The sequence below is a fragment of the Tenrec ecaudatus genome, chromosome 1 (genome assembly GCF_050624435.1).
Source record: "Tenrec ecaudatus isolate mTenEca1 chromosome 1, mTenEca1.hap1, whole genome shotgun sequence".
Taxonomy (NCBI): Eukaryota; Metazoa; Chordata; class Mammalia; order Afrosoricida; family Tenrecidae; genus Tenrec; species Tenrec ecaudatus.
Window position 1 is genome coordinate 45783047 of NC_134530.1, and position 21337 is coordinate 45804383.

At 56.7% G+C, this 21337-nt stretch overlaps 1 protein-coding gene across 1 annotated transcript in view; it reads left to right on the forward strand.

Annotated features, from left to right (window-relative positions):
* Window positions 1-19710: 19710 nt before the first annotated feature.
* EPHA8 (EPH receptor A8) overlaps window positions 19711-21337 on the forward strand; it is a 28336-nt gene continuing 26709 nt past the window's right edge. Inside the window, exon 1 of the mRNA XM_075538448.1 lies at window positions 19711-19804. Coding sequence (XP_075394563.1) covers window positions 19711-19804 — 94 coding nt within the window. The remainder of the gene's footprint in view (window positions 19805-21337) is intronic.

The window sequence follows — 21337 nt, forward strand, 5'->3', positions numbered from 1 at the left end:
GCCAAGCACACACACTGGGGCAGGACTTGCCTGCCTGCTGGCCTCTGCCTGCTCCAATGTCCTTCTGAGCTGCACCCATGCCCTCTGCCAGCCTCCCGCAGCTTCTCCCCGTCATCAGACACAGCTCCAGTGCTGTGTCCCCTCCCTCCAGCAGCCAGCCGCTAGGTCCCCATGTGCCTGTGTTTGTGTTCACTCTGCCGCAGAAACCCGGCCTCTCGGCGTGACCAGTGCAAAGAGGGAAGGACAGACAAGAACAGAGCTAGCCACCGTGCCTGGGACAGCTGCCCTCCGCCACGCCCCCTCACACCTCCCCAAACCATCCGTACCAAGCATTTACTGTGGGCCAGACGCTGGGTCACCACAACAAGCCGAGGGGCTGGAAGCGCTGCCCACGTTCCATGTAGTAGGGAGGCCAACAGAAAAGACTACAGAGCATATTACACGCTAAATAAGTGCCAAGGGGAGGGAGGGAAGGAGGGAGGGACAAAGACTAGAACGCACGTTCACTTGGTCCCCGTCCAGGTGCTGGGGACCTCGGGAGCTCCCCGACACTGCCCTGATGAAGTCCCCAGACTAGTGATGGCACTGAGAAAATAGATGGTCTTTAGTCCTGGTGACAAGGGTCCTGCCACGGCCAGCGGTGGGAGGGGGTGGGGGTTATCAAGAGGTTCCAGAACTAGGTGGAGCAGAGAGTCCAGGTGAGATCAGTCTGCCGGCTGCTAACTCCCTGTCAGGGGCACGCAAAGCCACCTGCAGATACTTGCTTTGGGTCATACAGAGGGGGCAGGGGTTCCCGATGCACCCAGCGCACCCCAGCCAGCTACCGCCCCGCTCTGCACTCCTGGCCTGCGTTGCAGGGAGTGCTGATAGGGGCCACAACCACCCCCCTCAGGGAGGGACTTGCTCTCCGCTTTGCAGGCGAGGAGACTGAGATACAGCATGGTGGGTGAGAAGACCCAGAGGTTGTGGGTGTAGGGAGGCAGGTTCAGGGCCCCCACAGGCTTCTAGACTCAGGCCTGGAAGCCAGCTGTCCGGTGGGTGGACTGCCCTGCCCATCTCAGAGCCCCATCTCTCGCTCTTCTGAGCCGCTGACAAGCAGAATACATGCTGGGGGTGGGGTGGGAGCCCTCAGGGTGGCCGGAGGCCCTAGGGACCCCACGCTGGGAAAAGGAAGGCCCAAGGGGGCTTACAAGCTGCCTTCTCAGACCTTTCAACTGTCAGAGGGATCTGCTGAGCACTCAGCTCCAAACCCCAGCGCCAAGATGTCCTCTCCGAACAGGCAGGACCCTCTGAGCCTCATCACTGCCTTGCCTCTCACGCTCCAGAACTGTCAAGCTGTAGTCCCCCCACCCTCACTCCCAGCCCCCCACTCCACCCTAGGCAGGAGGCAGAGCAACCCCTGCTCCCAGAGCCTCCGTGTTGTATTGTCCCCAATGCCGGGAACCCCATCCCTTCCAGGTCAGCGCCTGCTGTTCCCAGAAGACCAAGAGGTGACTCCGATGTCACCTCCTCTATGTGCTCCTGCTGCCCTGTCCCCCCTCCTTGGTCCCAGGACACGTGCTGCATGAGCCCCATCTGCCTCCAGTTCAGGGCCAGGCAGGGCAGCACCTGATCTCCGGGCTTTATCCCCAGCCTGCAGGGGAAGAAGTGGGGCCCAGGTGGCACCGCTGTGAGAAGGTGGGGCAACACCTGAGCCTCTCAGCCCTGCTGGAAGAGCTCTGGGGGCCTGGGGTGGGGTATGGACCACGGAATGGGGATGGGGTGCCTTCTCAGAGTCTAACAGTGGTCACCTCCTCAGAGGGCTCGCCCATCCACACACCAGAGAGTCCCCAGAGTGCCCCCCCCACCCTCAATTTGCCGGGCTCTTGGGCAGCGCAGACAGTTTCCACCCAACCACTAGCCTACAGCCTGGTGGTTTGAACCCATTCAGGAGTACTGAAAAGGCAAGGCCCAGTGACCAGCTCCTCTGAAGAGCACGGCTCAGAAGACCCCTATGGAGCGAGGCCCTTCTCTGGGACACGCGGGCAGACCCGTGTCCCTGTTTGTTTTCGTCACACTGATCACAACCTAGAATTGTGCTTGGCTTCAGTTGCCATCACCGCAGACGCCACGGGGCAGGAGTGTGCCTGGCTGGTTCATGGCCGGGTCCCCTTGTCCAGCACAGTGCCCACATTCAGCTAAGCACCTGTACCAAGCACTCCTTTGTTTCTGCCCATAATCCTTTGCGGTGAGATTTCTGTGCATTTGGCAGAAGGGGGGGGCCAGGAAGGTGAGCTGACTGGTGCGGGGTCTTTGGGTGTCAAACCCCAATCTCTGTGCCACTGATGAGGAAGCCCACTGGCCACCAGAGAAGCTGAGGTTTCAGTCTGTACACAGCCCCCTGCTGGGTCCCCCAGGCCTCTGGGAGCTGTCAGATCATGCTCCGAGGATTTGCCTCCTGCTGCTTAGTAAGATGGAGCCTGGAGCACCTTCCCCTGCCCCACCTTCAGTGGGGCGAGACCGCGAGCTCCAGGTCAGCTCCTTGGAGGGAGGACGCTGGCAGGGCCCCACACATGCTCCTGGTCCTCCTGGTCCTTGCAGCGGAGAAAAGCTGCTCTCTCAGCTCATCTGAGCGGGGACTTGACATTGCCAGTGGCGAGTAGCCCTCATCCTCCTGCGCTGTCCTGGAGACACAGTGTGAACCTTCCAAACACCCCCTCCATGTGGCCAGGCCCCTTTCCTCTGGGCCCTGTCTCCACCCCGTGCACAGTTTCCGAGCCCAAGGCTTCTCCCAGACCCGACATTCCACGGCTGTGAGGTCCCATTGAACTTCAGTGTCCTTTTAAACATCCCAAGAGCTGGTAGAAGAATAAAAGGACACAAATGGAATCTATTTTCATAATGCCTTTTATTTAACCCAATGTCCCCCAATTGTTTTCATTTTAACATAATCTATATGGAAATATGAAGGTACTTGAAATGGGTATGGAAATATGAAGATACTTTTAGTCATTGTGTCTCGCTCCAGACCACCCATTTTCATGTGTGGCTCTAGGCTACTGTAATGGACGGGGCAGGCCTTGAAGACCCCAGCCTGTACTCAGGCCCGTCCCGGAGAGCTGGGCCTCTTCCTGTGGCCCTGCAGAGGCTGTCAGCACCCCAGTATCGAACTGAGAGGCCCAGGCTGGTGGAGTCTTGGGCAGGGAGTGGACAAGGGCACCTCCTTCCACCCTGCTTGGTCTTCTCTCTCCCGTAGACCCACTTCTGACAGTTTCTCCATTGATCTCTTTCTGTCTGTGTCTGTCTTGCTTCCTCCCTCCAGAACCCCCAAAGTTTGATATCATGGGGAAGACAGGTCTTAGATTGGGAGGCATTCTTTGGGGGGTGTCCATTCAGCCCAACATCACCTGTACTAGCTTTGGGCTCACACACCACGCTATTTGCCCTCCCCAGGCGCTCAGAGACGGTGGGACCCTGTCTCTGCTTCCAGAGGTGGAGGCTTGGAGAGCTTCAAGGAGCCTTTCCTTGCTCCCTGAGTCCTTTCAGCTGTCATGGGAGTGGGTGATTGTGTGCATGATGTGAGTGTGTGTGTGTGTGTGTGTGTGTGAGAGTAAGGATGTGAGTGAGTGTGTGTGAGTGTGAGAGAGTTTGTGTGTATGTGTGTGAGTGTGATAGCATGTATATATGTGTGTGAGAGAGTATAGGGGAGTGAGAATGTGAGTGTATATGAGTGAGAATGTGTGTGAGTGTATGTGCGTGTGTATAAGTGTAGGTGAGCTTGAGCGTGTGAGAGAGCGTGTGTGTGTGTGTGTGTGTGTTTGTGAAATAAACTCCCCAGGCAGCAGGTGGCTGGGCCCTGTGTGGGGCAGCACTCCGGGGTTGGGGGCAGAAGAGCTTGGCCCCTCATTCTGGACAGTGGATCATGAGGGCTAAGTGAAGAGGGGGCCTGTGGAAGTGGCAGCCAAACTTTCCCCCAAGCCCTGCGCCCAGGCCCTCACCAGAGTCTGGGCCCTGGTGGGCTGGGTGGGGGGGGGGTGCAGTACAGCGTCTTTCTCGCTCCCTCTCTCCCTCCCACTTTCCCATCTTCCGTCTCTTCTCCTTCCTGTTCTGCCCACTTGTCTCTGTCTGTTGGTTTCGCTCTCTCCCTCCCTCCTTCCCTCCCTCACCTGCTCTCCCTGTTCCTCCTGCTCTGTCCTCAGGGTCTCTCTGTGGCCCCCTTCTTCCCCTGTGTTATCTGCTGCTGTCTCTCCTCACCCCCGCCCTGCCGTTCCCCCTCCCCTCTGCCCGTCTCTGTACACCCTCTCCTTCCCGAGCTTCAGTGCAGCCCGGCTCTCTGCGGAAGGCAGGCAGCGGCAGCAGAGGCCCCACCAGATGACAGCTGAGCCAAGCCGAGCATCCCTGGGAGCTGTCACCAAGGAAATCACACACCAACGCCTGAAATTCAAATTAGAGTTTTGCTGAAACTGCTAAAACTCATCAAATACTACCTTTGAAGTCCGCTCACAGGCTGGTCATCGCTCTCAAATAAGCCCCTCCTGGAAATGAGCCGTGGAGCCTGGGGAGGCCTACCCCAGCTCTGCCCCTCCCCAGAACTAACCAGCAGGAAATGGCCACCATCTGGGGACTCTCCCGGAGCAGGCCACTGGGTCAGCCACCAGTTGCAGAAGGCCACAGGTCTGGTGGGGAAGCAACAAGACACAGAGAGAAGAAGGAGCCTGGACTAGGGCCCTGGGGGAAGAGGTCCCGGTCAGACCCTCTGCAGCTCACTGTCCGTGTGACCTGGGGCCATTGACCTCACACTTAGGGGTCTCCTCTGGAGGGTCATCTTGGGGATTCCAATGAGTTCTTACATGAGCAGTGCCTAGCACCCTGCCGCTCAATAACCCCCTTGTCCCTATAATGAAAGTCACACGGAGTCGGCCTCCACTTGGTAGCACGAGCTCCATGGGCACTCAGCAGCGCATCAAATGCCCTCAGGGCTCCAACAAGTCCTCAGAAGCCCACCCACGATCCCCAGTGTCTCCAGCCCCAGGTCTGGATCCTGCCGGAGCCCATCCTTGCCAAGCGCCTCTAGCTACAGGCTCGTGCCGCCTCTTCCATGCCAGGCGAGGGCCTAGGCCACACCCTCAGCTTGGCTGGAGTCCCACCCCTTCCCATGGCCTGCCTGTTCTTACCAAGACCTGTCCCCTACCTGTCTGACCTCTGCCTTGCAGGTTTGGTTGTCACTAGCTACCACCACAGGAGAAAGGACAGTTTCCGGCTAACGAGGAAAAGTCCCTGGCATCCCACTTCCTGTTCCTAAGACAGAGGACCCCTGGACAGGGTACCAGGAGCTGGAACCAATGTTGGGAGACAAGGTTGGAGGCCTTGGGACTCCTATGTCCCACCCGACTCTGTGCCGGGCACTTAGAGGGTCCCAGCTGTGAGGGCTTGTGGCCCAGCTAACTGGCAGAGGGCGGGCAGGCCAGAAGCAGTCCCAGGTGCAGCCCCCCCCCCCAAGGAGCTGCAGAGCTGGGTGGGTGCTAGTGTCCTGAGGGGTGGGCATGGAGGAGAGGCAGGGGAGGGCACAGGAGCATTGGCTGGTGCCTGCAAGCCTGAGCTGCTCTCAGTCCTTCATTCATTCTGCAAACTGTGTCAATGCCAAAGGGGCCTGGCTGTGCCCAGCAAGGGACACCACCTGGCCCTTTAGCTCCAGGAGCCAGGAGAAGAGACACTGCAGCCGACATGTCACTGTGCTATGCCCTATGGCGGGATGTTCAGGAGGCTGAGCAGCCCAGAGGAGCCCTATCCCAGACTTGGGGAGCCAGGAAAGGCCTGTTGGGAACCTAAGGTTTGAGTTGGTGCTCACTAGGGGACTTGGCAGGTCTGGGGGGAAGAATGTACCCCAAAGGGCTCAGTGAGTTCAGGAAACTGAAATCTCAGCCTGGTTATTGCTTAGAGTTTGTAGAGGGGGTGAGACCCATAGCTGTAGAGGTAAGCAAGGACTGGGACACAGGATGTTCTTGAGATTCCTAAAATTCGCTCACAAGATTCACATTAACACATTCCCCAAATACTCAGTGTGACCTGTATACCATGGGCATCCTGCGTGCCATTTGTGTACCTGCTGTGTGTGCATGTATGTGCACATGTGTGTGCTGTTCATGGCAGATATATGCTGTGCGTACCTGTTTTGTGTCATGTGCGCTTTCCATATGTATGTGCTGTGTGCCATGTGTGCCTGCTGTGTGCATGCGTGTATGTGCACCTGTGCGTACTGTGTGTTAGATGTGTACGCTGCGTGTGCTGTGCGTCAAGTGTGTGCATGCTGTGTGCTGTGTTCTGGCTATGTGCATGTACCAGGTATGTGGCATGTGTACCTGCTGCGTGTCATGCATGCAGCTGTGTGTTGCACGTGTGCCTTGTGTGTGCCATATGAGTGCTGTGTGTTTGCTCTCTGTGCCAGGGCTGCCGCCATGTGTGTCCACTGTGAGCGCTATGAGTGTGTACAGTGTGTGCCGTATGTGCCTACTGTGTTTGCATGTGTGTGCCCCATGTGTGCGTGCTGTGTGAACCAGGGAGACAGCACACAGAAGAAGCATCCCCAGTAGGTCCTCCTTGGCCAAATGCCTGGCCGGCTCTGGTGTCCCCCTTGTCCGCCCCCTCATCCACAGGACCCCATGCTGGAGGCAGGACAGGGACTGGTCAGGAAAGAGGGCAGAGCTCAGAGTTGATCTGTATCTCTGCCAAAGTTTATGTTCAAGTCCTAACCCCGAGTGCTTGGGGATGTGACCTTCTTTGGAAATGGGGTCTTGGCTACAATTCATTGCCATGAGGCCATACTGGGGGAGGGTGGCCCTAATCCAGGTGACTGACGCCCTTATAAAGAGGGGACACAGGAAACATGAGGAGAGAAGCTGGAGGCAGAGGTTGGGTGGTGCTACCACAAGCCAAGGGACATCTGCGGCCACCAGAGCTGGAAGAGGCCAGAGAGAACTCCCCTCTGAGAGCCTCAGCGAGCTCGCGGCCCTGCCGGCACCTTGACTGGGGCGCTCAGCCTCGACCACGTGAGGAATACAGTCCTGTGTTCTGGGGGGCTTTGGGGGACACCAATGCAGACACCTGGGCCCAGGGAGGAGGCGGCCTTGCCCACTGTTGTTACCGTGGAGCTCAGAGGCCAGCCCATACCAGGGTTTTCAACTGGACAAGAGGCCTTGGGATAGACGGGGCCACCAGATGCAGTTGTGGGCCCAGCACTATGTGTTTGGGGAGCCAGTGCTCAGAACAGGGGGCGGGGATGAAGTAGCATCTGGCCCACATCAAAGCCTTCTCAGAGCAGTGAGTGCTATGCAAATAGGAAGTGTAGTCCCCAAAGGGGGGCTGCCAGGGGGGCTACAGAGGATGTCTGCCCCCCCATAAGCCATGGGGCTGCTGGAGCATCCCCAGGGCTTCTGCCCCACCCTGTGTGTGTGTGTGTGTGTGTGTGCGCGCGCGCGCACACGCACGTGCACACGTGCCTGCATATACTTGGCCGCAGTGCACACAGGATGAGCAGGAGCTGCTGACAAGTGCCCCAGGTGTATTTCAGGGGCCGCTAAAGCTCCGTGCTTAATGGCTGGAGCCACACTGGTCACGGCTGTCACCGGGGATTTCACGGGCTCATTTACATCTTTAGCTTCCTCTGTCGGAGAAGACTTCATCATCCCCAGCCCCCAGCCCCTGGGCGGTAGTGGGGAGAGGAGGTGGGGCCGTGTGCTAAGCTCCCCTATTGGGGTTCACTCGCTCCGGAGGGCGGGTATACAGGCTGACGGAGCCCTCCCAGCACAGACTGAGTCCCAACCTGCTGGTGACTCAGAGCATGTCACCTCTACCCTGATCCCCTGATCCCTCTAGTTTCCTGCTCTATTAGGGGGAGGCCCTAAGTACCTCCTGGCTGGGATGGGGTGGGTGGAGGAACCAGCAGGGCTGGGCCAGGCTGTGGGTAGAGTACACTCAGGCCTGGCCCCTGCCAGTGCTCCCTCATTGAGCTGTGACAATGATGTGGGGCCAGGTATGGGGCGAGGAGCCCAGGGCTCAGGGGTGCGGGGAATGCTTCCTGAGGAAAGAGGTTAGACCCCGTGGGGCTGAGGTGGGAGGCAGCAGGCTGAGGAGGACTGTGTGCAAAGGCCCTGGGTGGGAGGCAGCAGAAGCAGAAGCCAGACTCTGGGGTTTTTGTTTTTGGGGTCATGGGGGTCACTGTAGGAGGCAGAGTCAGCCCACGATCATCCAAATGCTTTAGAAAGATGACCCTGGATGGGGGTGGGGGGCCTGCAGGCAGGGAGACCCTCCCCCCACACACACACCCAGGAGAGGAAGTGAGGGGATTAAAGAGAAGTGTACATGCTCAATAGGTGGCCAGACAGGGCTGGCAACTGGGTAATTCCCAGGGAGGCTGAGTGGCTGTGCTCCCCCTGCTCCCCGCCCCCCTGTCCCCACCAACCTGCCTCCTGGTCACCAGGGAGGCACACAAGCTGAGCTGTGCTCTGGGATCCTCTTTCCAGGCACGGGGCCAGGCTGTCTCCACTGTATCAGCAGCCCTCCCTCCCCAGCCGAGGCTGGGGCCTGTCACCAGCAGCCCCAGAACACATCCCTCAGAGACACCGCCTGATGGACCTGTCACCAAGGTGCCATCCGCCCAGCCGGCCCCTCACCAGGTAATCTGCTTCCACCCAGAGGAGCTCTGTCCTTCAGCCTCGCCTCCACTCCCACTTGCTTGGCCCCTGCTGGGAGGGCAGGCCCACGGGCTGTAAGAAGCTGCCTTCCTTCCCGGGGGGCAGATGACCTTGGGCTGGGCAGGAATGGCCCTGTGAGAATTTCAGCAGCCTGTGTGCAGGGGGTCTGGGTGAAGCACAGCCGCCCCTGCTCTGCAGTACAGTGGAAGCCAAGGCTGGGCTTTCACCCCGTCTTCAGCTCTGATCTAGTTGAAAATTCTGCATCGGGGACTATTCCAGATTCTGTGGGACTCTAGGCGACCACTGAACATTAGCTTCTGAGTGACACCCCGTCGCCTTCCGTAGACACCCTACCACCACCTGCCCAGGTTGCTGTCTGGCCGAGAGGGCACTTGTGGGTAAAGAAGGTAGGAATCCCTGCTCATGTCTCACTCGGGCCACTTACAGGCTGGGTGACCCTTGGACTTTCAGGGACCCTGATGTACTAGGTAGATCCCCTGTAGCACGGTGTGAGGCAGGATGGGAGGGGAGCCACATGCGCAGCCTAAGGTGGGCACCTCATGAATGACGCCCCTTCCAGCTGCTGACTCCCCCTCCATGGCCTCTGCCCTGGGTTGACCCACAGCCTGGCCCCGCCAGAGGGAGATGGGTTAATAAGGTAGGTGAGAGCACACTGGCGGGGTTTCTGGTCCCAGATCTGCTGCTGGCTGGGTGACTTAGGGATGCTCAGGTTTCTCTCCCGCTGCCATGCCATGCTCTGCCCAGGTCCACCGGTGCCAGCCAACCTGCAGTTCCTCAAGGGCAGATGCTGTGATCCCCACACCCAGCACCCTGCGCAGCATGCCCCTCACCCCCCATGCTGTCAGCGCTCAGGGAATGTGGGTGAATCAAACTGGAGGAAGCTAAGCTCCGCTTCTCCCTGGCCCAGTGCCAATGTGCACGTGGGCCCAGGAGCTGGCGAGGGGTTTGCCCGGTGAGAGAGCTCGACAGAGGGGTCATGATGGGGGAAACGAGTCCAGCTGCATAGCGACCATTGTGATGGAGGGAGGCAATGGTAGGGTGACCGCAGTGCTGGCCATGACCCTGGCCTCTGGCTCCTGCAGCCAGCTCTTCCCAGACAGTGAGGTGCCACCACCCTCCCATCACCCCAACCTTGCCTTGGCAGCTTGAAGGGACACAGACTAGCACTCCAGAGCCACTTACCAGTCCAGCACATGCACTATTGCACACTATCCTGCGCTGGGGGGGCGCCATCTCCACCCACCCACTCTACCCACACAGCCCCCCTCCTCCCCAGCCCCACACACGTTCATAACGGGATTTCTCTCCCACTCAATTTCTCTCTCTCTCTCTCTCTCTCACACACACACACACACACACACTCATACATGCACTAGATCTCTTTCTCTTGCACACACAGACATGCAGGTTTTCTCTTACACTCTCATAATGGATCTTTCACAAACACACACATATCTGGCTCTTACACAGACACACTCACAACCTATGTCTCTCTCATGCACAAACAACTAGATCTCTCTCACACACATCCACGCATACCTTGCTCTCTCAGACAAGCACACAACGGACCTCTCTCTCTCTCACACACACACACACACACACACTCAAACTAGGTCTCTCACACACATAGAATGTCTCTCTCTCACACACAGTGGACTCTCTCATACAAACTGGATCTCTCTCTCTCTCTCTCTCTCTCTTTCTCTCTCCCTGTCTCCTCTTTCTCGCTCTCCCTCTCTCTGTGCCGGTTGCTCTCTCACACACCTGCAAACACAGGGCTGTCAGAATGCAATGTGGGCTCATCTCCTCCTGACGTGGCAGAATGAAGATAAGGTGATTTTTTAATATCGGAGACATTAATGCTCTCCTTTGTGATGATGAGCAGAGGCCCGGTTCCTCCTGCTCCCTGCAGGGAGTTGGGCTTCCTGGGTAGAGCAGCCCAACCTCACAGGGGCTGGCCAGGGAGCTTTGTCCCCATTGTCCAGATGGACATCTGAGGCTCAGGGAGACAGTTTAACCTCCCAAAGCTGACATGACACTGGGAAGTGTCCAGCCTGGGAATCGAGCCAGCTCTGACCAGCCCAAGCTCTTTGCTGCCTTGCAACTTACCTGCAGACTCCACCTGTCTGCTGGCCTGAGCCCTGCCTTCCGAATCTCTCTGGGGAGGGCCTGCTCTGCCCCCAGCCCCCTCTGACCTTGTCATCCGGCTACTGGAGAGCTCAGGAGAGCCCTTGCAGACACGTCCTGCCCCATCCACTGAGGCTGGAGCCCCTTCACCTTCTCTGCAGAGGCCTGGGCGCTCAGGGAAGGGTCCGCAAGGCCGTCTTATAAGCCAGACATGTGCGGCCCCTGCTCACCCTCACCTGGGAGTCAGCTCCCTGAGCCCTGGACTCTCCTGCTTCTCTGAACACTCACTCTCGTGCCCTCCCCATCCCACCCCTTCGATGGGGTGCTGGGATGTGGAGCCAGAATTCTGGATCTGCCACTACTTAATAATCTGTGGCTTCGTGGACAAGTCACGTCACCTCCTCCCCCGCCTCATTCTCCTCATTTATGAAATGCAGATAATAATAGAACTTACTTTGAAGGGTTGTTATTAAGATTCCGCCAAAGAGGGGATGTGTGCCATATCATTCTAGAAGGCGGAGGGCCTCAGACGCCCTCCCGGATATGGAGCTGCGTCCAGACAGCCCGCCAGGTTCACTGGGACACACACGTGCACACACACACACACACACACACACAGAGTGACAGACACAATCTAGTGTCAGTGGCCAGTTGGGACAATAACCCAGCAGAGAGTCAGGGTCAAAGAAAAAATATATATATATATAGAGAGAGAGAGAGAAAGAGAGAGAACCAGGTGCCAGATGCTAAGGGTTTGGTGTCCAGCAAGAAGGGAGGTGCTCTTGCTCTCAGCTCCTCCAGTAGGTGGGACTCAGAATACACACACACACACACACACACACACACATACACGATCCAAACTGGGCAATAGCACAGATGGGTCAGCCCAATTCTGAGATCTGACTTAGGCCAGTGTCCAATGGTTTCCTCCAGAAAGAGGTACCTGAGCCTAGTGCTGATTGGCTGCAGAGGGGGGATCCCCATTGGGGGAGAGCGGGAGCAGGGTACACTCATGAGAGTACATGGGTCAGGGTCCAGGCCCCCTGGGCAGAGCCTATAAGTCAGGGAAGGAGCTGAACAAGTCCTCCTGAGAGCTGGCCCTGGAAGGCCACGTGGAGGACAAACACAGGGCAGGCTGCAGGGTGGTGAATGGCTCAGGGTCCAGCATGTGTTCAGTGACCAGTGGTCCAAGGGAGGGAGATGGGGCTCAGACTGGGCTGTTGGAGGAAAGGGCAGGGAGTAGCTGGATCCCAGAGTGTTCTGGTGCTTGACTTGGGCAACTGGGTGGGTGGCGGTACCCGAGGAGGCCCAGGCATGTGTCCTCTGGGACTGGCAGTGATAAGGGTTTCACGAGAGTCCCAGGGATCAGAGTCAAGGACAGACTGGGGGAGGACACAGCCTAGGCAGTGACAGAGACAACTGCTTCCAGGCGTGCGCTGGGAGAGATCAGAGCGAGGGAGGTCTGAGGCAGGGAATGAGGGGCTCTGGGTGGTTTGGTTTGTCAGGAAAGGCTTGAGCCTGGAAGTGGGAGCTGCCCACCCCTCCAGGGCCCATCCCGATCCAGCCATCTTCCCACTCCATTCTGCCACCAAACCGTGGGCGTGATTGATTGTGTGTAAACAGGAGGAAGCAATTAGTCTGTGCGTGCCCGGCCATTAATAAGTCTCTTACGTATTTATAACAACACCTCACCTCCCCTGCAAACTCACACCGCGGAGAGCCACCAGGCGCAGGCAGCAGAGCCCTCTGAGCAGACGCGGCCACTGGGACTTGACGTCCCAGGGAGCCCTCCCTCGGCCCCACTGGCTCCCACTTTGCAGACAATCCCAATCACCATTCATTTTTCCTCCATGACAGGTTACAAACAGCAACTTAGGGGGAAGTTGGGAGCTGTCTGAGGCGGGAGCGCTGCGGCAGGGACAAGAGGCAGCTGACAGGGGACAGGACAGGAGAAAGAGGAGTCATTTTGTGCCAGGGCAAATGAGGCCGCCCACCTCTGTGACCCTGGTCACCTCTGCCAGACACTGTTCCACAGGCAGGGGCTTGGGCTCACTCCTCTCTGGGTTCTTTCTCCGACCCACAACTGCCGCCCTTTGTTCACGGGGGTGACTTAGCGCCATGCGAGAAAGGACTAAACGACATTCGGTGTTTTCTACTTAAAAAGAGAAAAGAACTGTTTTTTTTCTCCCCTGCAATATTTTAAATTGTAAATTTTATCTTAAGGTTTTTGTGCCTACTGTTTCTGAAATATTCCCTTCTGTGGAAGAGGATTTTATAATTGCCTATGTAATGCTCTGCACGCACCTCCTCCCATCAGACCGAAGCTCGAAGAGTACAAGGACTCATGCGAGCCGTCACCATCTCCTCCCAGCGCCCCGGGAGGGGCACCATCTCCAGTTGTTGAATTAGCGCATTGATTAATAAGTTACTATAACGTCCCAGGCACTATGCAATCAGCAAATATAGAATGAAGGCTAATTTCGCCAATTTCCCTTACTTGTTCCATGGGGCACCTGGAAAAAAACTGTAGTGCGTGCGTGGCTTCACGACACCCTCATTGGTGGCACAGTAGCTAAGCACTTGACCGCTTAACCAGAGGGCTGATGGTTCCACACCCCTCCCCACTCCCACCCCCCAGCGGCTCCGTGGAGGAAACCCACTGCAGATTGAGGCTGACCCTATGAGTAAACCACCCCGTGGACTTCTGAGACTACAGATCTTCACAGGAGCAGACAGCCTCATCGTTTGCCCTCGGAGGGAGCAGCCTTGAACCACGGACCTTGTGGTTAGCAACCTGATGCTTAATCCATAGGGCCACCAGGCTCCTTCAATTGCAGAAAGACCTAGCCATTTGCTTCTGGAAAAAGATTGCAGCCAGGAGCACCCTTGCGGGTGAGGGTGAGGGGTTGCAATGAATCAGAATGAGCCCAACGGCAATGCAGCAACATCAGGCTGTCTTAGCCCCTCCTGCTGTGACTCGGGGGGATGGACAACGCTTAAACAATGAGTATGTGTATGTATATATATAAATCTACATACTGCAGATTGTTAATAACCTATTAACAGTCCTATTGCCTTGCCCCTCTTCACATCATCCAGTTTCTCTGATGCTTTGCTCCGCCTACAGGTGAATAAGCATGGTGCAAAGATGCACCCTGGTGCACACCTGCCTTGATTTTAAACTGCCGCTATGCAGGGAACTGCCAGAGGTTCAGGCCAGATTCAGAAGAGGACTTGGAATAAGGGCTATCATTTCCGGTGTCAGATGGATCTTGGCTGAAGGCAGAGACTACCTGAAGGATGTTTATTTGTGCTTCGTTGACTACGCAAAGGCACTTGACTGTGGACCATGACAGACTGTGGGTGACCTTGAGAAAATGGGAGTTCCAGGACACTTCACTGTGCTCATTCAGAATGTGTACATGGATCAAGAGGCAGTTGTGCGAACAGAACAAGGGCATACTGACTGATTGTAAATCAGGAAAAGTGTGCGTCGGTGTTGGATCCTCTCACCACGCTTGCTCAGTGTAGATGCCACGCACATCATCGGAGAAGCTGGATTACAGGAAGCAGAGTGAGTGCAGCATCAGGATTGGCGGAAGGCTTATTATCACCCTGTGATATGCAGATGACACAACCTCCTTGCCGAAAGTGAGGAGGACTTGAAGCACTTGCTGATGAAGATCAAGAATTGCAGCCTTCAGTGTGGATGACAACTCCATGTAAGGAAGACCAAAATCTCATAACTGGACCAATAGGCAACATCATGATAAATGGAGAAAAGGTTGAAGTTGTCAAGGATTTTGTTTTACTCAGATCCACAATCAGCGCTCCTGGAAGCAGCAACCAAGAGATCAAGAGACATATTGCATCAGGTCCATCTGCTGCACAAGACATCTTTAGAATACGGAAGAGCAAGGAGGTTACTTTGAGGACTAAGGGTGTACCTGCCCCAAGCCTTGGTGTTTTCCAATGCGTCATATGAATGTGAGAGTTGGACATTGAAGAAGGAAGACTGAAGGAGAATTGATGCATTTGAATTGTGGAGCGGGAGAAGAATATTGAAAATAGCAGGGACCGCTAAAAGGACAAACCGATCTGTTTTGGGAGAAGTAAGGCCAGAGTGCGTTAAAGGCAAAGATGGAAAGACTTCGTCATATATTTTGGACATATTGTCAGAAGAGACCAGTCCCTGGAGAAGGACATCGTGTTTGTTAAAGTGGAAGGACAGCAAGAAAGAGGAAAGCCCTTGTGGGACGGATGGACACAGTGGCTGCATCGATGGGCTCAGGCATGGGAAGAATTGTGAGGATGGTGCAGGTCCGGGCAGTGTTTCATTTGGCCATGTACAGGATTGCTATGGGTAAGAGCTGACTCAGAAGCACCTAACAACAACAACATAATACCAATATCAGGGGTGGAGGTTTCTCTGTGTGTGTTCAGGTCATGCTTCAAGTGATTGAAACTGTGATGGAGACTGTTCAAGGCAAGGGGCAGGGTGACTCAAGATGGGCAGAGACTTAACAGTAATCAACCACCATCTCAACACCTCACTTGCAGGCCTGCCACCCATCTCCTGCCAGAATCTCTCTTCCAGCATCAATGGCATCAATGATAGCTCATCCCTTAGAAGGTCCAGTTTGTCCATGAGTTTGTGGGAAAAAATGAGCACTGTTTACAAGATCAGCAGTTTGAAGCCATCAGCCACTTCGCAGGAGAAAATGAGGCTTTCTACTCCTGGGAAGAGTTACAGTCTCGGAAATCCACAGGGACAGTTCTACCCTGTCCTATGGGGTCACTGTGCATCAGAATCAACCCAATGGCAGTGGGTTTCAGTGTTTTTTGTTTGTTCGTTTAATTCTAAAGCAGAACTCAAGTCATCTTAGGGAGTAAGGTTTGTGTGCCTGAGCTGTCCTGTAACCCCCAAACAATGCCCATCTATAGTGGCTTCAAGTGCCTGGCCAGAAGGCACGGGTCCCTCTGCTATCTGCTCATGCACTTGCTCAGTCTTTCAGCAAGCACTCTCAGACCACCTAGTATGTGCCCCGAGCACACAGTAGGAACCAGGTTGTTCTTGGCCTCCAAGTGGTGCAGGGTGCTGTGGTGGATTAGGGGAGACAAAATGATCAAACCCGCCATGGGTCCCACTCAAGTCACCTCACCACAGAACTTCCGCTCATAGCCATGGGGTATCCCACACACCTCACCCCAACTTGACAGTGAGGTAGGGGCTCTGCCTGGGAGGGGTTCAGTGAGAGAGGTGTGGGTGGAAACCAACCCCCAAGACACCCAGCCTGCAAGAAACAGCGATGATGACAGAGCGGGAACCAGAGGCCCCATCCAGGGCCTTGCCCTCTGTCCTGTGACCGCCTGGCCACTCAGGAAATGAAGGATGGCGTTCCCAGACAAGCATCCTGGTAAGAATGTCCATTTCTCTAGGGTATGTTGGATGGCTTCTTCCTCCCCATTGGCCAGTTGCCACTTTGAAACAGGACAGGCCAAGGGAAGGGGCTCAGAGGGGAGGCCCTGGTGAGTAGACACATCTGAACTGGGGCATGCTGGGAAACACCTGGGAGCAGGGAGACAACTGAAAGTAAGTTCCTCTTTAGACACATATACTCACACACACACACACACACACACACACACACACACACACACACGAGGGGGCTTCCAAACATTTATGGGCATAGAATGAAGATATTCCAACTCATAGCAACTCTATCCTACAAACTAACACTGCTCCAGAGGGCGTCTGAGGCTCAGTCTACATCTTTCTCTTGCAGAGTGGGTGGTGGTTAGCCACCTCAGGCGTTACCTCACAGCACCGCCAGGGCCTGCATGTGTGTGATTTCGTGTCCTCTGTCCTTGTGGGGGAGCCTGTACACAGTGAAGCGTCCCTCAGTACAGCAGTTCCTCCATGCACCGCTTCCTGACACTGATGGCAAGCTTGGGGTTGTATAACTAACCCCATCTTTTCCGGCGGTTCTCCTCCCTCATGACCAAAAACTCACTGCTCTGAGGTTCCCATCTAATCATTCAAGCAGCTGTTGTCAGTTCGATCCCGTACAGTGGGATCTTGTAAAAGTGTAATGTTCAAGACAGACCTTTTTTTAACTAGCTAAGTTTAATGGTTTGGCTTTAAGGAGAGTTCAGGGGATATTATTGATTTAATGTTTAAAGATGATAACAGGACAATAGTTCTAGGTGTTCATCTAAACTTCATGACCTCAGGAAGTCTGGATTCTGTAAGAATTTGAAATTCTGTTCTACACTTCTCCTCTTTTAATCAGGATCCTTCTGTAGCATCTTTGATCAAAACACGCAGTCATAGCCGGGTACCATCCAGTTCTTCTGGTCTCTGTCCAAAGGAGTCAGTCTTGTATGGAGGCATGTAGCCACACATCCCACATCCTCCTACTATTCCCAACTCTCCTTCCTTTGTTGCGCCAGATCCACAGAGGACAACCTGTGAGTTGGATGGCCACTGGAAAGCAAGCTTCCCTTCCCACCCCACATTTTGTGAATTGCATTTCCTATTTTGCTGAAGATGAGTCCAAATATAGAGACAACTCCTGATGACAACTGCCACTCACTCTTGATCCTTGAATCTTCGAGGATTCTTCCAGTCTAGAAAACCCACTTTCATCAATCTCCTCACCTGCAAAAAGGTAAAACCTGGGTCCGGTTGATTGGTTTGACCTTGATATGGGCAGGCAGAACCTTAGCCCCCAGAAAAGCCCCACTTCCCCCATCAACCAATAGGTTTGGGAGTTCTAGCAGGGAAGGGCAAGACAGGCAGTACTGGCAATGCCACGATACAAGGCCTTTTGCTGCCCTTCTCTGCTCCAGGAGCCCTGCCCCCAAGCACCCTCTCACCTGCAAAGACTCCAAGAGTATCCCGGTGGCCTGGGGGCTGCAGCTTCTTCACCCTCGAATGTCTGGCCCCACACCAATCAATGAAACTGTCTGAATTGGTTGCCAAGTTGAAAGGTCAGAGGCTACCACATAAAAATTCCAGATGTACAGTTTCTCTTGGAAACACAGAGAATTGGACTACCTTTCCACTGGAAACCTTGGCCTGCCTGGGCACCCTCTCCTGGCAAGTTCCATCAGATTGTCTGCCCAGCACTCATGGGCACCAGGGTTTGCCAGCCTGGGTGGAATCCAACCCGCTCTCTGCCTCCTCACCCCTTTGCAGCATCGCGGAGCATTCTCCAGTTATGCTTGTATGCTTCTACTAACAGGAGACTCCCTGACTGCATTTTTCAGCATTCTCTCTTAGCTGTTACACCCAACTAACCAGTTGCTGTCCAGCCAATGCTGCCTTGTGAGGACCCCACGTGCTCCCGAGCAGAAGTGTGCCCCATGGGACTCCCAATGGCTGACTTTCTGATGTTCCTGAGACTACATCACCATGATTCCCTTCTGAGGCACCTCTGGGCGGATATGGACTGACCTTTCCGTTTTCAATTGAACACCTTAACTGCACCTGTCAGGGGCTCCTGACAGTGAGGAAGGAGCTCCTAAGTGGAGCTGTTCTCCTTACAGAGCAAAGAGGTGGGCTGTGGAGTCAAGCCACTCTGGGTTCGAGACCCTCCCCGGGACTTAACCAGCAGTGGTCATCCAGGCCCAGGCAATGGTGGATACCGGTTTCCTTAGCTGCACCTCACCTGCAGGGCTGTGTTGGACTTAAACAAATGTAAGTTCATAAGGTCCCTAAAGCAGGGTCTAACACCCAGCACGCACTTCCTCAGCCTGCATCACTCCATGTCACCTCCGGCCACCTTGCCCTGGTGACTGCGGGAACCCCAAGTGAGTGTGGAGGGGGCTGAGTGATGGTGTGTCCAGGGAGCCTCGGAGGCAGGATCAAAGGCTTGCCCTTAGGACACACAGGCTCAGGTCCAACTCACAGGGGACTGCAGCTCTATTGGTCACCCAGATAGCGGGCCACCAAGGTGCACGCAGGGCTTAGAGGTTGCAGCCAGGCCCCCTGCTCCCGCCCCTATCCTCCACCCACAGCCTTAGCAGGGTGAGACCCTCTTCCCAGGATGGACATGGAGGTGGAGGACGTCAAGGGTGGGAAAGCAGGGAACATAAATCGTCAAGGGCAGCATGCTAGGTGCTTCCCCTGGGCTCACTGAATTCTCCCAACCACCTGGGGCAGTGAGAACGCCCAGAGAGGTCAATACACGTACCCAACGCCATACAGCCAAGACTGTCAATCTAGTCTGGTCCTTCCCTACGCCCTGCATGCCCTGCATTCACTCAGAGGCCCTCCCACATTGCCTGGTTCCTGCAGCACCTGGTACCTGGAGGCAGGCTGGGCGCGTACTGCTCCCTTTGAATGTCTGAGCCTGGCTTTGAACTAGCGTGTGCCTCCGAGTGTGCATCGCGTGTGCGCGGGCACGTGGGCCTGCGGGCGTTGGGGTCAGAATGTGCTCTCCGCCGGGGAATTCCCTGAGGGGCTGGGTCCCAGGGTCGCGGGCCCGTCCCCGCGCGTGGCTCCAAGTGCACGTGTGGGGCGCGGGGCGTGCGAGCAGGAGTGAGTGTGAGCGTGCGCACGTGCGGCGGCGGCGGCGGCGGCGGAGTCCGCGGGCCGGTGTCGGTGGGTCGTGCGGCCGCGGGCCGGTGGCCGCGGTGCGGGCCCCCCGCCCCCCCCCACTCGGTGCTGATTGGCTCGGCGCCGTGACGGGCCGGCCCCCGCCCGGGGCGGCGGCGGCGGCGGCGGCGGCGGCGGGCGCGGGTGCCCGCGTGTGCGCTGTGTGCCGGCGTGTGCGCCGGGGTGTGCGCCCGGCCGCCGGGTGTGCGGAGAGCGGGGAGCGCGCCGACGCGCGGGCCGCCGCGGCCGAGCCGGAGGGTGCGCGGCGCCCCCGCCCGCCCGGGCCCGGCCATGGCCCCCGCCCCGGGCCGCCTGCCCCCCGCGCTCTGGGTCGTTACGGCCGCGGCGGCGGCGGCCACCTGCGTGTCCGCGGGGCGCGGCGAAGGTGAGCGGCGGCGGCGGCGGCGGGGCGGGGGTGGCCGAGGGCCGGGGGCGCGGCGCGCGCTGCCTGCGGCTCAACTTCCTTTGCTTGGATCTTAGCTCCAAAGGGTGCAGGACCCCAGGGTTTTGGGCGACGGGGGTACCCTCTTTGGAAGAGACCCAGGGCTAAGAGATAGAGGGAGGGGCTACAGGGTAGAGCCTGAGGGTGGGGGTGGGGCGGGGAGGGCTTCACGGTGAGGGACCGAGGGAGGCACGGGGACTGGGGGAGGGGGCAGAGGGCTGGGACCGAGAGCAAGACTGAGAGAGAACTGCGGATCGGACACTGGAGACAAGGGGACAGTAGTGGTGGACAGAAGACGAGAGGAGGGGTTGGGACAGGGGTGGAGACAGATGGGGGACAGAGAGGCACCAGGAAGGGTGGATTGGGTTCAGAGGACTGACGAGAAAGAGGCTTAGTGATGGATTGAGGGATGGGGCCAAGAACTGGACAGCAGGGCACAGGACAGGAGCAGCGGTGACTGACGCAGGGGTCAAGGGCAGGGGCTGGGGGCCAGGGGGTGGAGGGACGGAAGCGGAGGCAGTGGCATCAGACCAGAGGCAGCTGTGGGTGGGCAGGCGACCAGAGCCTGGAGGAGCCATGTGGAGATGTGAGGGGCAGGCCCTTGAAGAGCAGGCCCTGTCCAGGGCAGGGCTGGGGGCAGTCCAGTTTCTCAGGGGGTGTATGGCAGGGTAGGGACCAGAGATCTGGAAGATGGGAGCAGGGCTATCAGGGGGCATGCACCAGGCTCCCCTAACCCCGGGTCTCACACTTAAACCCCCACACTCATCCAGACACACCTTAGATACCCCAATGCTAACACAGGTGGCTGCCCTGGGTTGGGTCCAGACTGGGCTTTCACCCTGATGAAGGAAGGAAAGATCTAGACGCCAGGAAACTCAGGGCCAGCATCCCTCTCCTGTGCTCAAGCCGAAGCACACATACACAGACCCAGAGTTTATACAGCTCCCAGAGAGAGCCATGGACACGCTCAGTGGATTACCACCTGGACGCAGCCCTGTAGAGATGAACATGTGTGAACAGCTATACATGTAGCTGTGACCCTCTCCCCACCCACCCCACTCCTACATAGAAGATAGTCATATGCACAGAAATGCTGCCAGTGCACATGTCCATGCACACACGCCATATACGTGCACAGAGATGCGTGCCTGGATATCAATGCATGCATGTGCAGGACACCTCAGCCCACATGCACTGCCATGCAAATGCAGGCGCAGGAGACATGGAGGCACATAGCACTGAACAGGGGCTGGGGCCAGGAGTGATGAGGTGCAGACTCCTAGACTGACTGTTGGGGAGAGAGACCAAGATAGGTCCCCTCACGCACTGCACCCTGAGGTGAGGAAGGAAGGGGACAACTTTGGGGCACCAGAGGTCTGTGATGGGGAAAGGGTGGTATCTTTAACTCCCCATCCGCCGAGGTTTCTGCGGAGGCCACATTGGGCCTGGGAGCCGGGAGGTACAGCCCAGTTGCTG